Source organism: Micropterus salmoides, unplaced genomic scaffold, assembly GCF_014851395.1.
Source record: "Micropterus salmoides isolate LMB-PRFRI ecotype aquatic unplaced genomic scaffold, ASM1485139v1 Ms_hic_scaffold_13, whole genome shotgun sequence".
Classification (NCBI taxonomy): Eukaryota; Metazoa; Chordata; class Actinopteri; order Centrarchiformes; family Centrarchidae; genus Micropterus; species Micropterus salmoides.
This window is the reverse complement of record NW_024040374.1, coordinates 23,280,953-23,298,683: the sequence shown is the minus strand read 5'-3', so window position 1 is coordinate 23,298,683 and position 17,731 is coordinate 23,280,953. Positions and strand designations below refer to the sequence as shown.

At 41.7% G+C, this 17,731-nt stretch overlaps 2 protein-coding genes across 9 annotated transcripts in view; both read right to left on the bottom strand.

The window, feature by feature from the left end:
- Window positions 1-8,242, bottom strand: part of pip5k1ca (phosphatidylinositol-4-phosphate 5-kinase, type I, gamma a) — a 46,505-nt gene extending 38,263 nt beyond the window's left edge. For 3 of the 6 annotated variants that reach the window (XM_038716296.1, XM_038716299.1, XM_038716298.1), the window contains exon 1: window positions 7,882-8,241. In XM_038716296.1, coding sequence (XP_038572224.1) covers window positions 7,882-8,014 — 133 coding nt within the window. In that variant the 5' untranslated portion in view covers window positions 8,015-8,241. Of the gene's footprint in view, window positions 1-4,307; window positions 4,485-7,542; window positions 7,856-7,881 lie in introns of those variants that run through there. The other 3 variants (XM_038716297.1, XM_038716300.1, XM_038716301.1) reach the window with 3 other exon arrangements.
- A 1,433-nt stretch (window positions 8,243-9,675) lies between these two features.
- Window positions 9,676-17,366, bottom strand: gpx4a (glutathione peroxidase 4a). Of its 3 annotated transcripts, none has more exons than XM_038716292.1 (7): window positions 17,237-17,366; window positions 14,315-14,409; window positions 14,067-14,211; window positions 13,585-13,736; window positions 12,975-12,999; window positions 10,323-10,382; window positions 9,676-10,020 (listed from the first exon to the last, which is right to left on the bottom strand). In XM_038716292.1, the coding sequence occupies exons 1-7, from the start codon at window positions 17,300-17,302 to the stop codon at window positions 9,988-9,990; spliced, it is 576 nt and encodes a 191-aa protein (XP_038572220.1). In that variant the 5' UTR covers window positions 17,303-17,366; the 3' UTR covers window positions 9,676-9,987. The 3 variants fall into 3 exon arrangements, with proteins under 3 accessions (XP_038572220.1, XP_038572219.1, XP_038572221.1); XM_038716291.1 differs by having other exon boundaries at window positions 17,210-17,360; XM_038716293.1 differs by lacking the exon at window positions 17,237-17,366 and adding an exon at window positions 14,740-14,980.
- Window positions 17,367-17,731: the final 365 nt, after the last annotated feature.

Here is a 17,731-nt window from a genome sequence, read left to right as displayed (position 1 = left end):
TGTGTTTCCTCTGAATCTTCTGAGGTTACAGTGTCACATGGTCAGACAGAAACCTAAAGCAAAGCCAGCTAAATCACGGTCACTATTACATTTACTATCCCTAATCCCAATCTCATTCTCTCCAGGCTACTAGACTAATTGTCTGGATTATCAGGATAAGATGGGACCAACTCAAGGACAGGTGGAAATCAAGAAGCCGTCTGCCTGTTTTTCTGGGTGGTTGTCTCTCTCTGCTCAGCTTCAGCATTGGGTTTTTTGTTTCTTAAGTGGCTGAAATGACTGGCCCAGCAGTTTCTGACAGCAGCCGATGACATGAACGCAGTCTAAATCTCGCGGCTGTGCCGGACAGGCGACAGGGCAGTTACATCTCATTTTACACTGTAGACTGGACTAATGTAGCAGGTGGGTATGAAAGTGTAATTTTCCCTCGGAGAGGCCTGAAAGCTCAGCACACTTTGAAATGGAAATTCAAAGTGAGCATATGCAGAGAGAGGTGTCTTCATTGAAGAGGAGTCTAGCTGCTCAGCCAAATCCTCACCGTAGTGATAGTAACTGCTCTTTACACACACCATAGGGACACACACACGTGGATACGCCTCCATAAGTCAATAAAACACTGACTGTCAGCTATGCAGACGTCTACCTGTGTGTTTGTGGGAATGCGATGCCTGCCCACAATGTTAGTCAACATGCAGACATCAGGAAAAGAGTTGCAGAAGTAACTGATATTTGGATACTCACAATGTCATGTTCGTCATACTAATGTTGTATTACTATAATACCACTGGATTGATATGTAAAGAGTGTGTGTGTCCTATATTCCCTTAAGGGAGGTCTTGCCGCTCCTGAAGGGACTGGCAGGGTTGAGTAGCAGCACCCTGTTCTCTGGGCAATGCTAAAAACACACACACACACACACACACACACGCAGGTGCTAAAACTCTTGTGCAATTTCAATGTTTTTCATTACTGAACTCCCAGATCACAACTGAGCTTAGTGGTCCTTGCTGATCCTCAAAACGCAGTCAAAGCTGAGTGAAAAAGGTCCTTTTACGGAGAGAGGAGAGGAGACTGGCTAGGGAGTCTTGGGAGTGGAGTTGGTAGTACAAATAAACAGGGTGGTGATCAGACTGACTCCTGTGTCGTGCTGTTATTGCTCAGAGCAGCATCTTCTGGCACTGGTGACTCGGTAAAGGGCAATCTGCTATAACTACAGAAGGAACACAGTTGTATTACAGAGTAAGTAATGGCTGCTCACACCTGTACAGAAAAATCTACACGGACAGCTGCACACCTCAGGCTCAGTGCAGAGCTGAAACTCACGCTTCACTCAGCAAAGCAATATCAAGCGCACAGTGAGCTGTTTTTTCCTATACATGTGTCATGTATTTGCATTACTTTATCGATTTTTAACTGTCACAACGCTGTTGAGCAAATGATGCACAACAATGGTTTTTAGAAACAATCCCTATTTAAATTCACCTACAACAGCAACAATGTTGACTTAAAAGTGCTTCAGATTAACTAAGTCCTTGACGTGGACTAACAGTTGTCTTCTGCCATCATCCAAATGCTCTGTGGCATTGCATTTATCCCCACATGCACCTTGGAAGCACTAAACTTAGACATGCTACGCCACACACACCACCTCTGCAGGCTGCCATCTAAATGAATACGTAGAGTACAGATGATCTGGCACCACTGTTGTGTAGCAGCCTCAGGTATACGATCGGTTACTACTCAGCAAGATGTACACCATCATTTACCATTCTACCTACACTAAGCTGCCTCTTATGCACAGTGTGGGGCTGCACTGGCTGCGAAGAGCAATCGTTTGAACAGCTACTGTAGGCTGAGATGAATACGCACAGAAAAAAGACAGACAGCAGCCTTGGCCTTTTGTAAAATACAATGCAGCAAATAACACAGCCCGCAGCTGCTGATCGAGCTCAAAACTGTATAGAAAACGAAGCCTCTTCTACAGGCTGCCAACGGGATGTCAAAATACGGAGGAAACACTGTGGAGAGAGCTTGGAAAAGAGAGAGGAAAGTGTTTTCCCTGCAATGAAAGGAAAGCAATAATTACATACGCTGGGGGATTTTGGAGCAAAACCCGTTACAATGTGAGTGCCACACAACCTTGTAACTTTGACATCCAAAACTGTAAGACATCGGAGGCCAGAATTACGGACATAAAAGCAGAGGAAACTTTACTTTCAGTTTGTGTATACTAGGGCTGCAACAATTAGTTAACATAATCAACAACGTCGATTATAACAATTTGTCGACGTGTAGTTACAAGAAGGCCGTTTAAGGGACAGATAGAAATCTTCTTTTTTGGTTGTTTATTTCTAACTGCAACACACTACATGGAATTCTAGCTGCAGTACCGCCTCCACTGTCTGCCATGACTGCTTGACTGTAAGACTACTCACGAAGAAGAAACATTCATGAGAGAAGCAGAAAGCAACGGAGAAAGAGGCAAACAGCAGCACGGCTTTTTGATTTTACAAGTTTTGTATGCCATTTCATCACTAAATACATTTCTGAGAGGTTTTGAGGCGAGAAATCAACTGTGTAGAACTTGGATATTGGCAGTTTTACGAAAGTTGATGGTGAATCCAAAATGTGTTCAAACGTTTTCGTGGTTGAGAAGCTCCACAAGCACCCGCGAGGTTAGCGGTGCCAGCAGGCCGGCCAGTCACACCCACGGAGCTCTGTGGTCCCAGTTACTCAGACCTCTGCAGCACCAACAACAGAGAAAAGGCCACAACGGTAAGATAGATTCAGTGTTTGTACCGCTGTTATTCTGTCGGTACAAATAAAACTTATAAGCACTTTGGAAAAATAAACTACACAAGTATTATGTAAGGGGGCTGTTGCTTTATTATTCTAAATAGACATTACATTGTTAGTGCACAGTTGTGGTTACAGTACTCGCTTTAACGTGCTTTTATTTTATAGAGTTCCAAAGAAAAAATCTTTGTTAAAAAGTTAAATGTTTTAAAGTTAAAACCTACTTGGCAATAAATCAGATTGAAAGCTTATCGTTTTGGGTGATGAAGCACATGAAGTGCAATACTAAATCAGTGACTTATAGGAGACGCTGTCTTGTCTTCTTCCCTTTTTCCCCCCTGGCGTTAATACTAGTGTTCTTTCTGAATAGTAAACCTCGTTCACTTAATGGTAGCTAGTTAGGCTGTGTGTTGGAGATCAGTAATTCACTTGAAAGATATTTAATTAGTTAAATGGTTTAATTAGGGTTAGGGGGTGACAAAAATAATCGTGAGTAGTCGACTAATCGAATAAATAATTAACAAATTAGTTGACTATGAAAATAATCATTAGTTGCAGCCCTAGTGTATACAATATGCTTGTAACTAGCATGTAAGGAAGCATTAATTATTTATTAGGAATAAACGTGCAACAGCTTAACAAACACAATTCTACTGCCCTTAGCAATCAGATCAGCATGCTCAGAAAATGTCACTACAGTAGGTACAGTGTGCATCAGAAACGAGGTGCAAAAAGCTTCGTAAATGTTCCCCAAAGAGACAAAGCTGATCAACACAGAGCAGTAAATCCAACACAGAAACATTCTGCAGGCCACACAGTGACTGACAGCCGTGATTATTTAAGTCTACTGTCTGGGTCCATTTCAAATTCACCATGAGATGAGATGCGAGTAGAGTATTGCTTAGACCGGGGTCAGAGTGATTGAAATTGCCAACTAGGCCCACACTGTTTAATGAATGAATGCATTTTCTCACTGCTCAGATTCCATTAAACTTACATAAACCCTCCAGCATCTCTCTCTTCCACTTTGCAAGGCTTTACTCGCCATTCACTTCGAGCAGACTCAGACTGTAAGTAACTGACAGATTAACGTTTTTTATTCTAAAACTAGTGTGATAATCTAAAAATGAAATTTATGCAGCTGAATTAGGAAATACTGATTAAAGTTCAAAGAACAATCCATTAAGACATAATGACTTCCAATAATCAAGCAGCCTGAAATACAACTTTATTATTTAAAGGTTTTTGTAGAAAAAAGGAATGTCAGGCTCCTGTAAGTTAAATGGAACCACAACCAGCTTTCACTGTAAAAAAAAAAAAAAATAATCATTGTTGCTGTTGGTTAATAGAGGTTAATCATTTAAATCAATTTTCTAAAAAGCTTATCTGGGGCTTATCTCAGCATCCACTGGGTGAAAGGCAGGGAACACACTGTACAGGTCACCTGTCTATCACAAGGCTGACACACATAGACATACACATTCACATGCAATTTAGACTTTCCAACTCACCTGACACAACTTTTTTTTGGAGGTGGAGGGAAGCGTGGAGGAAACCAACACAGGCACCAGAATAGGTGCAATTACTGAAGCCTCAAGCAGGCACCACTCGAATGCTTTCTTGGTTGAAAATAATCATCACTAATTCTGTGTGGGTGGTTCAGAGCTTCATGCTCCTGTCTGACTGTGCTCATGCTCCAGGTGCTGATAATGAAATAATAATAGCCTGCACAGTGGGCACAGTAACTCTCTTAATTGAAAACACCAGGTCTTTGCCTTACTTCCCCTCTGAGGGAAGCCAGGGCAGCGTGACACTGCAGTCATGTCACTGTAAAACAGAGCCAGAGCCTCAGCCAGTGGCACATAAAGACTTGTACAGCTGCTACGTCACTACAGCAGCCTAAAATTCTTTATATGTCTCTCCTCCCTGTCTGTGACTCCATTTCCTGTGTTTCTCTTTAATTCACTCATCTTCCCAGAAGCTATCACTCAGGAATTCCAAGGCTGGCCAAGCACAAGGACAGACAGCAGCAAACCCAACGCTCCTGCCTCGCTGTTTAAAATAGCTACTATGGCACACTTCCCCCACTTGCAGAGAAAATCAGCAGCACGTAAGACGTAACTGTACTGCGTCATCATCTACGTTAAATAATATGACATTAAATAACCTGGCAGAGGGTCAAAATCCTATACAAGCCCGGTGAATTGGCCACTGGGGTACAAACTGATACTGGCACGCACTGCCAGAGAGGGAGAAAAAGAAAGAGGGAGAGAAAGAGAGACCTTGCAGATCAGTAAGGAGGAAGCAAATAGATGATAAATTCCACAGAAGGCAACCAGCCTTTATGCCTCCGTCAGCAATCCTGACAAGCCTGACCTAAAGCAGAGAACAGAGAAAAACACAGAGGGGGGAGGACCGCTGGAGAGTGACAAATGAGTGGCTGAGCCAAGGGAATCGCCCAAGGAGAGGAGAGGAGAGGAGAGGAGAGGAGAGGTTGAAGGTGAGAGGAGTTGAGAATGGGAGTATGGGAAGAAGATAAGCAAGATTAATTCTGTCGTGCTGACAAGAGACTATGGGGACAAATTACGACTGCCTGAAGATGGGGAGCTTTGAATGGGACTAAACGATCAGACAGCTACTTAACAGCCAGCTGTGACACCTACACAACATTGTAGTCACACATGCCGCGCAGCTGAGCTGAAGTACACATACGTAAGATTCTCATTTTGACGTGTCAAATGAACATTTACCATCTCCAGGGGCCAATGGGAATGAAAGAAAACCTTTTCAACTGACATTTCTATTGATTCCTATTAACCAGTGCCAATGCTACCTTGTTATTACACTGCCGTAGCAATGAATGGGTTTGAACCACAGACTGAATAAAAAAGGGTTTAGCCCATTTCATCTGGATAGCCTTTATTGGACTATCTCTTTAAGACCCTTCACTGATAGCTGTTTCATGGGCGTCACAGTGCGATTCACACCTACCTCTCCCTGCTGCATGGACAAACTATCTTAACCTACAAAAGCTTTGTTTTAGAGGAGGAGACAATGCACAACAATGTTAGCAATACCAAGGATAAGGTAGACACTGTCCCTAGAGTTGTCCTGCAACAGCATGGCTCACTGAAAGGCTAATTCTTTCAAACCGTGACAGAACTAAGATGCTTGAAGCTGATGTGTTTGCACTTTCAATGTTGTTGACTTGGATTAACATTATGATGATATGCTGTAGGCCAGCCTTAAGAATTTGATAATCTCTTTTCCCTGATTAGAATTATGATAAAGGTGATTTTAAACTGCATAAGTCATGTAATAGCCTAAATCTTGTATTTTGCATGTGTTTAAGCTCTCACATGTTTCAGAGACAACCTTGGTTGCTTTGGTCAAGGAAACATGCTACTCACTGATATTAATGAGTGAAATCACACAGATGTAGTGGCCTGTTTATTGACTGTTAACCGTGTAGCAGATGTTTGGATCTACAGCTTTACAGAATAATGGATTAAAGTGTGTGTATCAAATGGCTGTCTAGGACAGTTTGTTTTAGAAAATGTGTGTGGTTTTCTGCATATTTTACTGCAATAGCAAGTACCTTTGAATGACTCCTTGTTTGTTTCACTGGAAGACTTGTTGCAAGGTATTGACCAGACTGGCCTTCTCTTTAATGGGACTTCTTTAGCACTTATAAAATGCCGCCCTAAAGGCATATCAGGGCAGTGCCGCATGAATGATGGGCATAGCTGAAATACGTCTTGCTTCAGTAATATTTAAAACCAACTCAACCTACAGCATTAGCCAATTCAGGGATGAATAAAGCCGAGGTTAAATGGGTAAACAAGGTTACAGATGGTGGTATGTTAAAAACAAGAAGCTTAAACAGTCAGCAGGGTCTTTCAGTGTCTGCCCTATCCAACATAATCACACGACAAATCACGTCATACTATGAAAACTTGTCCTCTGTTTTTCTTATAAGCATTATATTTTGCTGCTCCCTCAGACAATGTCAAGTTACTCAAAAGACAGTCCAGACAGGTGACTACAAACTGTCTGCAAACCATCAACCTGAATACATTTGGCAGGGTAGAGGCGTACTCAATAATGCATCTGTTTAAAGCTATTCATCGTCACATGCAAGCTCTCACTCTCTCACTCTAGCAAGGTCTGTATTTTCCATTGCATGTGAAGGCGCACTTACTGAGCAGGTACACGCCTGTGAAATTAGCCCCGTAGTACACGAGACACGCGCCAGCAAGCATGCGAGAAAAGAGCATCTGCAGCCAAAGGCTCCCCACGTCCATTTTCCCCATCTGATAAAGCTAAGCTCGACGAGTAACCCTCACCAGACAGCCCTTTGATTCATGAGCCCGTTCTGTGTTGAGGTACTGAGCTCTTGTCAAAGTCAGCCCTTGCCTCACCAGTGTCAGTGAAAACTCTGTAGCAGCCTGCCACAGTCAACAGTGGCGGCTTCATCAGCCTGAGGAAATGCCAAGATGATGGCAAATGTTAGGGCCAAATTGAGGCGTCAATGGCTTCTTCAGAAACATAATGGGTGAAATGAATGTCTTTCTATAGCATGTGGATGACAGGTGGTGATAATGCTAGGGGTGTATGCTGGAAAAGTCAGGGGAGGAAGCTAAGAGAAATGATGCTCCTGAGCTACACCTCTGTCTCTTAATATTTATCAAGCAAAGTAATTAGAAATATTTACAGCTGTAACATATTCATATCATAGTAACTTACCTTTTCAAATATCCACTCATTTCCTAGCCTTGGTTTGTTGTGTTGCTGAGTAGTCACGACTGCAACGTTAGCTACATAAATACACCGCTATAGACACTTTACAGTACCACACACATATTTATACTAGCAGTAGTAACGTTACCTAACTTTACCTGCTCTCCTCGCCCAGTCAGCTACTGGTTAGCCACTAGCCTAGCTTACCAATCCCTCGCTAGCAAAGATGAGTCGGGACTTTCTAGTCACAGCGGTAGCATCAGAGAGTCGGGTGGAAATGGATGTCTGGGTACTGACATAAACATGAAAGACGGACAGGGGTTTATTTTAAATGTGATAAAGTACCCATGTCTGCGGAGTCCACCCCGTAGCTAACTCCAACCACCGTGTCCCCATCATCGGATGCTGCGGCCCCGGAGAGCGGACTCCCGTCCCTGGCCTCCGACAGCCCGACCGCTCCCTCGGCTGCTGCTTCCATTCAGCCTCCCGGAGGCAAAAACAGGCAAGCCCTCCGAAAGAAAGACCGACAGCGACGCCGCGACCCCGGTGCAGGGGAAGGAGGAGTGTGTTGTTTGATGTGTGTTAGGAATAAGTGATAGTTAGACACGCGACGGCCCCTTCATCTGTGCGGTGTCCCCTCACGACGGCGGCACACGCTCCGCTCCTCTCAGGTCGACTGCACCGCACTTGCTGCCGCTTCGGTGCTGCTGCTGCCTGGTTTTGTGCTGGTCGCTGTGGCGCCCTCTGCAGGAGGCTGAGGGGGGCCGCAGGCAGCAGCTCAGCGAGGCGCTCTGAATCACATGCGGAGGTCAGCTTGAAGTGATGGGAGTCTGTATGAGTGGTTGCATTACATTTACAACAGCTCTTAATCCGTCTGGTAAGTCAACACGTTTTTGTCATGTCGTTTACTTTATTTATGCTTCAAATACTTGACCAGAAACAGAAAAGCATGAGTCCGCCACAGAGAAACTCACATCTTGGCTTGCATCTTAATCATATATTTAGATTTTTAAACTTATGGATATATTGGATGCATAGCCATGACTAAATTAGGAGGACTAAACGGGAGGTGTTTCCACTTTATTATAGTGCTAATAACAGTCACTATTTGTTTGTTTGCAGACAATGTACTGCCCATATGACCCAGAACTAAGGGTATACTTAATAATCATTCATACTTCCGGCTTAATTAATATAATGCATAAAACTTGCTGTAATATCTTCACAATACCAATCTGCAGTTCGAGTAAACCATCTAACTACTATGTTTTCTCTGACCATTATTGTTTACAGTATGCAGAGCACCGCTCTAGCAAGACCTAAAGGCACTCATCTGTAATCTTTACGAGGGAAAACACTGTTATTTCACTGCTGGAATATTTTAATATATAGACAAATCTTATGGCTTCATAAGGACGAGTTTAGTCTTGTCACCTGTCCATGAGTGGAGAGCCTTTCAATCAAAGAGTGATTTCTCCTTTTGATTATTGTTATTGGCCTGAAGTGGTTAAGCTGCAGTATTCAAGGTAAATGCAAAGAAATGTATATTTTTGTTTAGCAGACAAGGGCGAATATTTCATGTCATGTTGGTGGTGACAATAAAAACATCTCCCAGCCAGAGATTTTTAGAAATAAAGTAACTGAGCGTCTAAAAAAAAGGTAGGAAGTAAAATGTAAAATGTAAATGTAAATATGCAATATGGGACGTGACAGTCTGAATGAATAATTTGCCTAATATTTACCTCCCTACAAGCTCATAGTGCAAGTATAAATACGATATCAACAAATAAAAATTGTGCCTGTCATCTAAATATTGAGTTTCTGTACTATGAAGCCAGTGTTCCAGTCCATAAAAGAAAAAACTGTTACATTTTTCTACCCAGGGCAACAATTCCCAGAGTTTCATTTTAAGCTCCAGCGCTTGCTCATGAACGGTTTTCTGACACACACACAAGAGAGAAATGGATTTTCCATCACTTTTCAACATTTCCATTATACAGAATGAAAGACCATTGTGCACATCCATAGCTCAGAACAAAATAACAGAACACACATCTGTTCTACACGCAACGCCAATATAATAGGCCAACAGACATACATTAAATTTTTTTTACAGACAATAAACAACACAGACAAAAATATATTTATTACTATATGACTTTATTATGAAAACGATGCCAGACATTAATTAACTAAAAGAGCTAATGATGCATTGCTAGATCCTTTCTCCGTCTCTCCAGACCAAACAGTTGAAAACAAGCTTGGAGTTCCTCCCAGGAGGTTTGCACGCCATTTTCATCAGGTCTGCCCTGTCTGCCATGCAGGTTTATGGACAGACCGTCACTGGTCTGGGGTGGACCCAAACTATATCCCCTGGTGCTTGGAGAGGCACAGAAAGGAATTGGTCAAAATGGACAGAGTATCAGGAAGCATCATTCATCTGTTAGATGTTTAAAGGTATCGGGGAAGATCCTTCTCCACCACCTGGAAAGAAAGAAAAGAGTGGAAGTTATTCATGTCCTAGTGAAAGTATATTTACACCTGGAGAGACATAACAACACACACAGTATGTGCAGCGACAACTATAAGAGATAATGTCGGTTTATATGAAAGGTCAATTCCATGTTAAACCCAAAAGGATGTCCTCTCTCAGTCTTATCCTTTTGGTTATTTAACAGCAGAATTCTCATCTGTGCAAAATGCTTTATCTGGCAAGATTCCCATAGTGACCACACATGAAAAGATACAATATAGTATCTGAAGCAAAGTAAGATTTTTGTACATACACTTGGATCATCCAGGGGTCCATATCTCTTCACCACCTGACCTTCTCTGTTGATCAAAAACTAGAAAGAGAAAGAGGAAAAAGATAAAACTGAAATACAGTGAACATGACATCTATGAATAAGTTTTAGAATAAAACCCTTTTTGAAAATCATTTACAGGCTTCTTCCACAAAATATTATTGTTGCACAAGAATTTCAATAACAAAGACAAGCCAATGTGAGGTATAAAAAGGTAGTTTATTCGGATAATGAGGATAATTTATGATGGGTCGAGGGGAGAGGGATGCAGGGGTGGAGAATGGAGGGATGAAGGGTGTTGTTTACGGCTTGGTGGCCAGAGAAGCCAGGAACCCAGGGGCCGAGACTCAGGGTGGGGACTCGACTCGATAAGCTACTTGCCTATCAACACCCAAAATTAATAATAATATTTAATAAATTAGTGTATGGACTTAACGGAGATGAGCTCTTGGAACGTTGCTGTGGTTGTTGCGGACGTAGCTAAGGCAGGCATGGGAAGACCAACCGCACATTTGATGGTGAGGTCTGGGTGCCCAATGCGGAAAAAGTGCCTGGGGGTATATTTCCGGAGAAATCCTGGATTTAGATTTGGCAGAGATGGTAATCAGAAGCGTGTGGCAGCTCTGCCTGATTCCGTGGTGAATAGTGGGTCTTAAGGAGAAGCATGGGGATGTAGTCTGTGGTTTACGTGGCTCTGGATGGGTTTGAAGGGGCTCTGGTAAAAGTTAAAGCGGAAGAGGAAAAGAAGGTCTAATGTCAGGGGTAATTATTTGGAAGGTGTTGAGGTCCTGTTTTCCGAAGGCCTTGATTAGCATGTGGACATGGGGGTGAGAGATGGAAGGGGCAGGTGCTCCTGAAAGGAGTTTGATGAAGTTTATCCCGCTATACATGGATGGCGGATGTTCTGATATAAGGACTGAGTGGGCGTAGGTGATAAAGCTGTTTGAGGATACGATGTCAATGGAAGGAAATGGCAGGCCGAACGAGGTGTGGAATGTTCTCAATGTACACCAACCTAGATAATACGATGAGAGGGTCTTGAGAGCAAGACTACTGGTGATCAATGGTCATGGTGCTCAGACATTGTGAAGAAGCCAGGGATTCGAGTGAAGATCGTGGCTAAAAACTGAGGAACCAGTGTTGGATGCTGGTCCAAGTCTGGTGCAGAGGATCTGAATTTCTGGAAAGACAACGAGCTGGGGAGGAGAGGCGCAGATGATGAATTGTTGTTGGGCTGAGATTAAGGTCAGTCTGCAGATGAACTTCATGATGTTGAGTGATTGGGAGCGAGCTTGGTTTATGATGACAACGGCAGTGTGGTTGTCTGTGTGTACCAGAATTGCTTTGGACCACTCATGCCCCCAAAGAATGGTGGCGGTTATTATTTGGTACGGTTTGTCGGGGCGGAGGAGGGGGAGAGTGAGGACGGTTCTGGTTTCCACTCAGATGCGAACCATCTGCCTCCGTGGTAGCCGCCGAAACTGGTGGAGTGGGCTGCATCGGTGTATAAGTTGATGTCTTCGGTTGGGTTATGTGGTTGTCGTAAGAGAAAGAGATGCCTTTCTAAGAAGAAAGGAAGTAGCGTAACAATCTTGCTCATTTTACCATTGTTGTTGAGTACCGCGTGATTATGGAGAGACGGTGCTGCTGCGGATAGTGGAGGTAAGTGGGAAAGGAGGGATCGCCCTTGTGGCATGATGTGGATTTGGAAGTTTAGGTGTCCAAGAAGAGAGAGATATAGGTGCTTTATAAGAGAGTAGAGGAGGTAGTTTGGAATGTACAAAGAAATAGGAGGTTGGGAGGGAGGCTTGAAAGGAAGTGGATCAATATCTTGGGGCTGCTCTAGCGTCCAAACATGGTGCTGACGGTCAGTAATATGGACTAATCCAAGTAGTACTGCAAAGATGATACTCTGGAAATCCAGGTGTGTGGGCAACTCCTTTGAAGTGCTGGTAATGTCGGATTGGGCAAACCTGGCGCGGTGGCCGGCGAGATGGTTGAGATTGATGTCAGTGCCAAATCCAGTGATGGAGAGGTAGGTGGGTCGGTGGTGGACCGGCCAGAAGTTGGGCGTGTGAAAGAAAAGTCAGCGGAGGGAGCTGTGGCCTCGGCAGAGTCGGACCGGAGCTGCTGGATGGAGAATAGAGGACAGTGCGGTGCTGATGTACTTCAATAACGGAGCGCAATAGTAGTGAATGAGTGGCTGGCCACATGGGAGTGGATGTAACTATGGGTAGAGGACTTTCAGAGACCACAGACTGATCGTCACAAGGATCATGGTCGGAGGGACTGAGAACCAGCTCGTGATCCATGTTAAGGTAAGCAATAATTACTTTTGAGAAATTTGAGTGTGTTTCTGAGTCTAAACGGACAGTCATGAGAACTGAGAAATGGGAGAGATTGGGGTTAGACAGGTTTATATACATATGTGCAGGTGACTGGATTAGAGAGGCACAGGTAGATGAAGTGAGCATGGGTGGTTGGATTGGAGGAATTGAATGAGGTACAAGTGGTTGAATTTGTGAGAGAGGCGTGGTCCTGTTCCTGAACTTTAGTTATATAACTTCATACAGGAATAGATGATCCATTGTCAGCTGTCTAAATTATTAATAATATAACATACAAAATATTTACCTTGGTGAAATTCCACTTGATGCTACTGCAGGAATGAGAATAAATCATATGTTAGAAAATAATCATAGAGTAAACACACCGATGATCAAGAATTCATATAGAGGATCTGGCTATAAGTGTGTATTATGCAAGCGGGAAGCTTCCGGTCAGAGACCTGATGCAAACGCGAAGTCCCTTAAACCTGCATTTTATCAAACGGCCAGCAGGGGGCAACTCTTCTGGTTGCAAAAAGAAGTCGGGTTCCATTAGAAACAATGGCAAAATGACCCTACTTCTCAGCTGATTTATTACCTTAGTAAACATTTTCCGAATGAGTTTATGGTCTCAGTCGCTAGTTTCATGTCTTCTTCCACACAACATGATGTTCATTTAGTAAATTATGGCCCAATTTATAGGAAAATAGACCATGAAGCTTCAGGGCGGGATTATCTATGATTGACAAGTCATTACCCTGAAGACCTATCAATCAGGCTAGAGTGACTTGTACCCACGGCACTTGATTTTAAAAATATCAATTATTAGTAATAATTGGACCCGACAAGCCTTGTGTCATAAGAAGGTGAATGCCACCCCATCACTTTGCCTCATCCCCCATTTATTCAGCACTTACCTTCCCAGGAAGCCTCTCCCATTGGGCTGCTCTTTCAGCCACTTCCACAAGGGATGAGCATTGGCCCCATTCACATCAATCTTACTGAACATGTCGAACTGAGCATTGTAGGAATGGGCAAACTGCTTGATCTGAGTTTCATTGCCGGGCTCCTTCAAAGTAAAACAAGTAGAGAGAAATAATATCAGAGTATATATGAAATAAGAAAACTACTAAACCAATGCTTATAAAAGAACACAAACACAAATTTACTACAACATGATGTTGCTTTCCATTGGATACAGCATTAGTAAATATTATAAAATGTTTTGTGAATAAACTCCTCATCTTGATCATTAAAGAAAACAGTGTAAAGCCTCATCTAGAGTGTTTTGTAATTTTACCTTGTTGTTTCACATTCTCAGTGTTATGACCATTTTCAGATCACAATATTAGGCATGTTCGAGCATTGCGCTTTAATACAACATGCGTGTGTTATGTACCTGGTTCCCAAACTGGTTAGAAGGGAAGGCAAGGATGCGTAAACCTCTCTCAGAGTACTTGGCGTGCATCTCTGCAAACTGAGAGTAGTTTACTGGAGTTTTACCTCATTTAGAGGCAACATTGGTGATGATGACAACATCCCCCCTGAAAATACAGAGACAAACATGCATAATATTGTAGTGGTGGTAGGCTTTAAATTAAACACTGCAGCAAAATGATGAAAAGAATATGTCATAGTAACACTTACCTGTATTTTTCTAGGGAAACCACATTGCCATCAATATCCGTCGCTGAAAAGTCATAAATAGATGTGGCCGTGTGCCAGTCCTCTGTTGGAGTAGACTGTTAGGAAGAAAGAAGGGTACAAAAAAAGACTTTAGTGATGGGAATTTATTTTGAAAATGCACTTTTATCCTGCTTAATGAATGTTAGATAACAAGAAAGATGTTCCAGCAGATGTAGCACCGATATACCATAATGTCAACTGTGTGCAAATTATTAAAAAAATGTTACATTTAAATACATAATATAAAATAAATGCAAATAAAAAACACATCTACTTTCCTACTACCAATCATCATTTCAGTTCAATACAATCTGACATTGTCCAAAAGCAAGTTCCAGTACTGCAAAAATAACCAGTGTTTCAGCCCTAATCTAATTTGTTCTTACCATAGCCTGCAGCAGGACAGAGAAAAGGACAGTGGAACCTATCAGGCGCATGACTGCCCTTCAGTAAGGTCCTCTGAAGGCAGAAAGCGATTAAATCTGTAAACCCAAAGTGGCTTCAGCTACACCCTCACTGTCAGACCACAACCCAACTACTGAGAGAGCACACGTTCCAGTGTCCTCATGTCAAGGGAAGCGGTGATCATTAACAGAAATGGTAGGCTGTGATTCTCCAATAGGTCCCTCTCTGCTGCTGACTAACAAAAATCCACATCAGAAATGCACGTGTACTGCGGTCCACAGTCCAAAACATTATCACAAACTCGTGAAGAAAGTCGACTGGGTTGAGCTTCATGCGGCCAGGGCAAAGGGCCACAGAATGAAGAAACTGAAATGAGCTTACTGTAATATCGGAATGAAAAACAAAAAGATCATCATCAGTGAAACAGCTCGATTTGCAGCACCCATTAACTCCTAAATCTCCCCTGACATAAGTCACAATGGCTGAACCCGAAACACTCGTTCATTCTATCAAATAATCATAATGCAGGTAACAAGAGACGTGATGTTTCAAGAAAATAGATAATAATCTCTGCTGTAATAACACTCTGTACCTGCCTGTTTACTAGAACATCTTGCCGAATTACAGTCAGCTAAAACAAGTGGAACCACCAGGCAAAGCATTGCACAAACAAGACTAAGTTATTGGGAAATGCACTGGTCAGAAAGGATTATTTCCCAAGTTTCTGGCAACTCTACACGGAAATCATGCTTCATGGCTTGGCTTTGACAAATGGTTACAAACAATAAATACAAATATAGAAAAACTAGATTCTATGGTTCCATAAAATATTCACATACTCTTCACTGTTTAATTCAAAATACGAAATAAGTGAGAGAGTATAAAATGTACAACAGAAAAAGGAATTCCATTTCATTTCATTCATCAAGTGTAAACACATTCAAGACTTTTGGAAATGAATAACTGACACAATTTCCAACATCATCCACAAAGAAATCTGTGTGTAACCAGAGATTTGCTTTCCTGGTCTTATTCCAGAAGCACTGGCCCTGAGAACTCATCAAGGATCAAGGTGGTTTAGTTATCATTATACAACACAAGGTTGTATAACGAAAACTAAACTTTGTATTCCCTTCATGCTACACACACTGAACTTGTCATATAATTAAATGTATATTAAAATATGGTAATATATAGAAAAATAAAACAATATTTACAGTTGTTTATATACACTACTATAATACATAGGTGCCAAGTATGCATGAAGGTACATTAGTTATTGCTAGACATTGGAAAAAAGCTTTGGGATATTGAGCTTTCTTGCATAGCGACTGAACAGTGTATAAACACAATCAAACAAAAAAGTCACATCATATTACATTTTTTTATAATCAAGACCTGATAACCTAACTTCTTAAATTTGACATTTACCTAATGAGACTGTACCCCTTTTTTCTTATATCTATATGCAGGCATTTATGTATACAATTATGCATGTGAATACACAAGTAATTTATTATTAATATTATCATTATACTTCTACTCCACTACATTAATTTTTCAGAGATAGTTGTTACATTGTTACTTTGAAGATTTTTTTTATTATCATCTTATAAAACTTGATGCATTATTATTAATTAAATTATTTATAACAGTAGCCTATCCAGAGTAGTTAAAATCGGCAAACATCAAGATACATGGGCACTATTGTCAATAATGAGTACATTTGCTTTTAATACCTTATGCATTTTGATGATAATATTTTTAAACTCTCACTCAAGTACAATTGTGACGACATATGCATCACTTTATTCGCTATGGATTGTTTTTATAGTGTGGTATTGATACTTCTACTTCAGGACTTTTCATACCACTAGGCATAATTACTTCTAAGAGTTAGATGCTGGTAAACTGCAATACAGTTTCAACTGTAACAGGCATTGTGCTAAGATGCCCGCGTGTTATAAAGGCGTTAAATGACTTTGCATGTGGCTGTATTTCTACGAATGATAAGCCTATCAGCTGATACCAGCAGCCAGATGGGGGAGTGCTGCTGCACAAACATCGGGTGTCACAAACTACACTCAAATGAACCTTTGTACTGTTTTTCACACACAGACACCCAAAAGTACGTAATATGCGGATACATTACTAAAGTGCACTCACTGCCTGTGTGATGTCAGACAGGCAGATAAGAGAGACTTATGAACTGTCGTAGGTTGTCGGAGATGCGATGCAAAGTCACGAAGAGCTGACATAGACGGTAACTAATGACGGTACTAACAGACCATGGATTCTAAAATTACACTCATTATTATTATGGATGAAAAACAGAGGGTGTCACAGCAGTTGTTAATAGCCTGTTATAGACACAAATGTTACGCAAATGAGACATCACAGGCGCACCCACACCACACATGCTAAATACCGTAGGCTATAGGTTTACGTTACCGTTGAGGATAAAACAAAGAACAGTACCATCGCCACTAGCACTCCGGTGCTCGCCACTGTCCCAAATGTCAAAATGACATATAAGGGCCTCATTTTGTTACAGGTGAGGCCACATTTATTCTAATCAATCGTTTGCATTGCAGCTGCTGACTCCGCCCTTTGTTGCAAAACAGCGCGCTTACGTCATCAGCCTGCGTCAGTAAACAAAAACATACATAAATAAAAAATATGCATCTGGGGCTAAATTAAATCACTCTAAAACTGAAGGAGTTTGGATAGGAGAGGAGAGCGACAGGGGCGACATTAACATTCAAATTAATCAGGAAATTAAAATCTTGGGCCTGACCATATGCAATAAAGAGTGTGCTGAAGTAAACTGGGAGAAAAAACTGAGCGTAGTTAAAGAAGAAGTAAAAAAATGGGAAAACAAAAGAAATTATTATAGGACCAGAATAAATGTTGTCAAAACTTTTATTTTATCCAAACTCCTGTTTTTATCGAATATTTTCCCCCCATCGCACA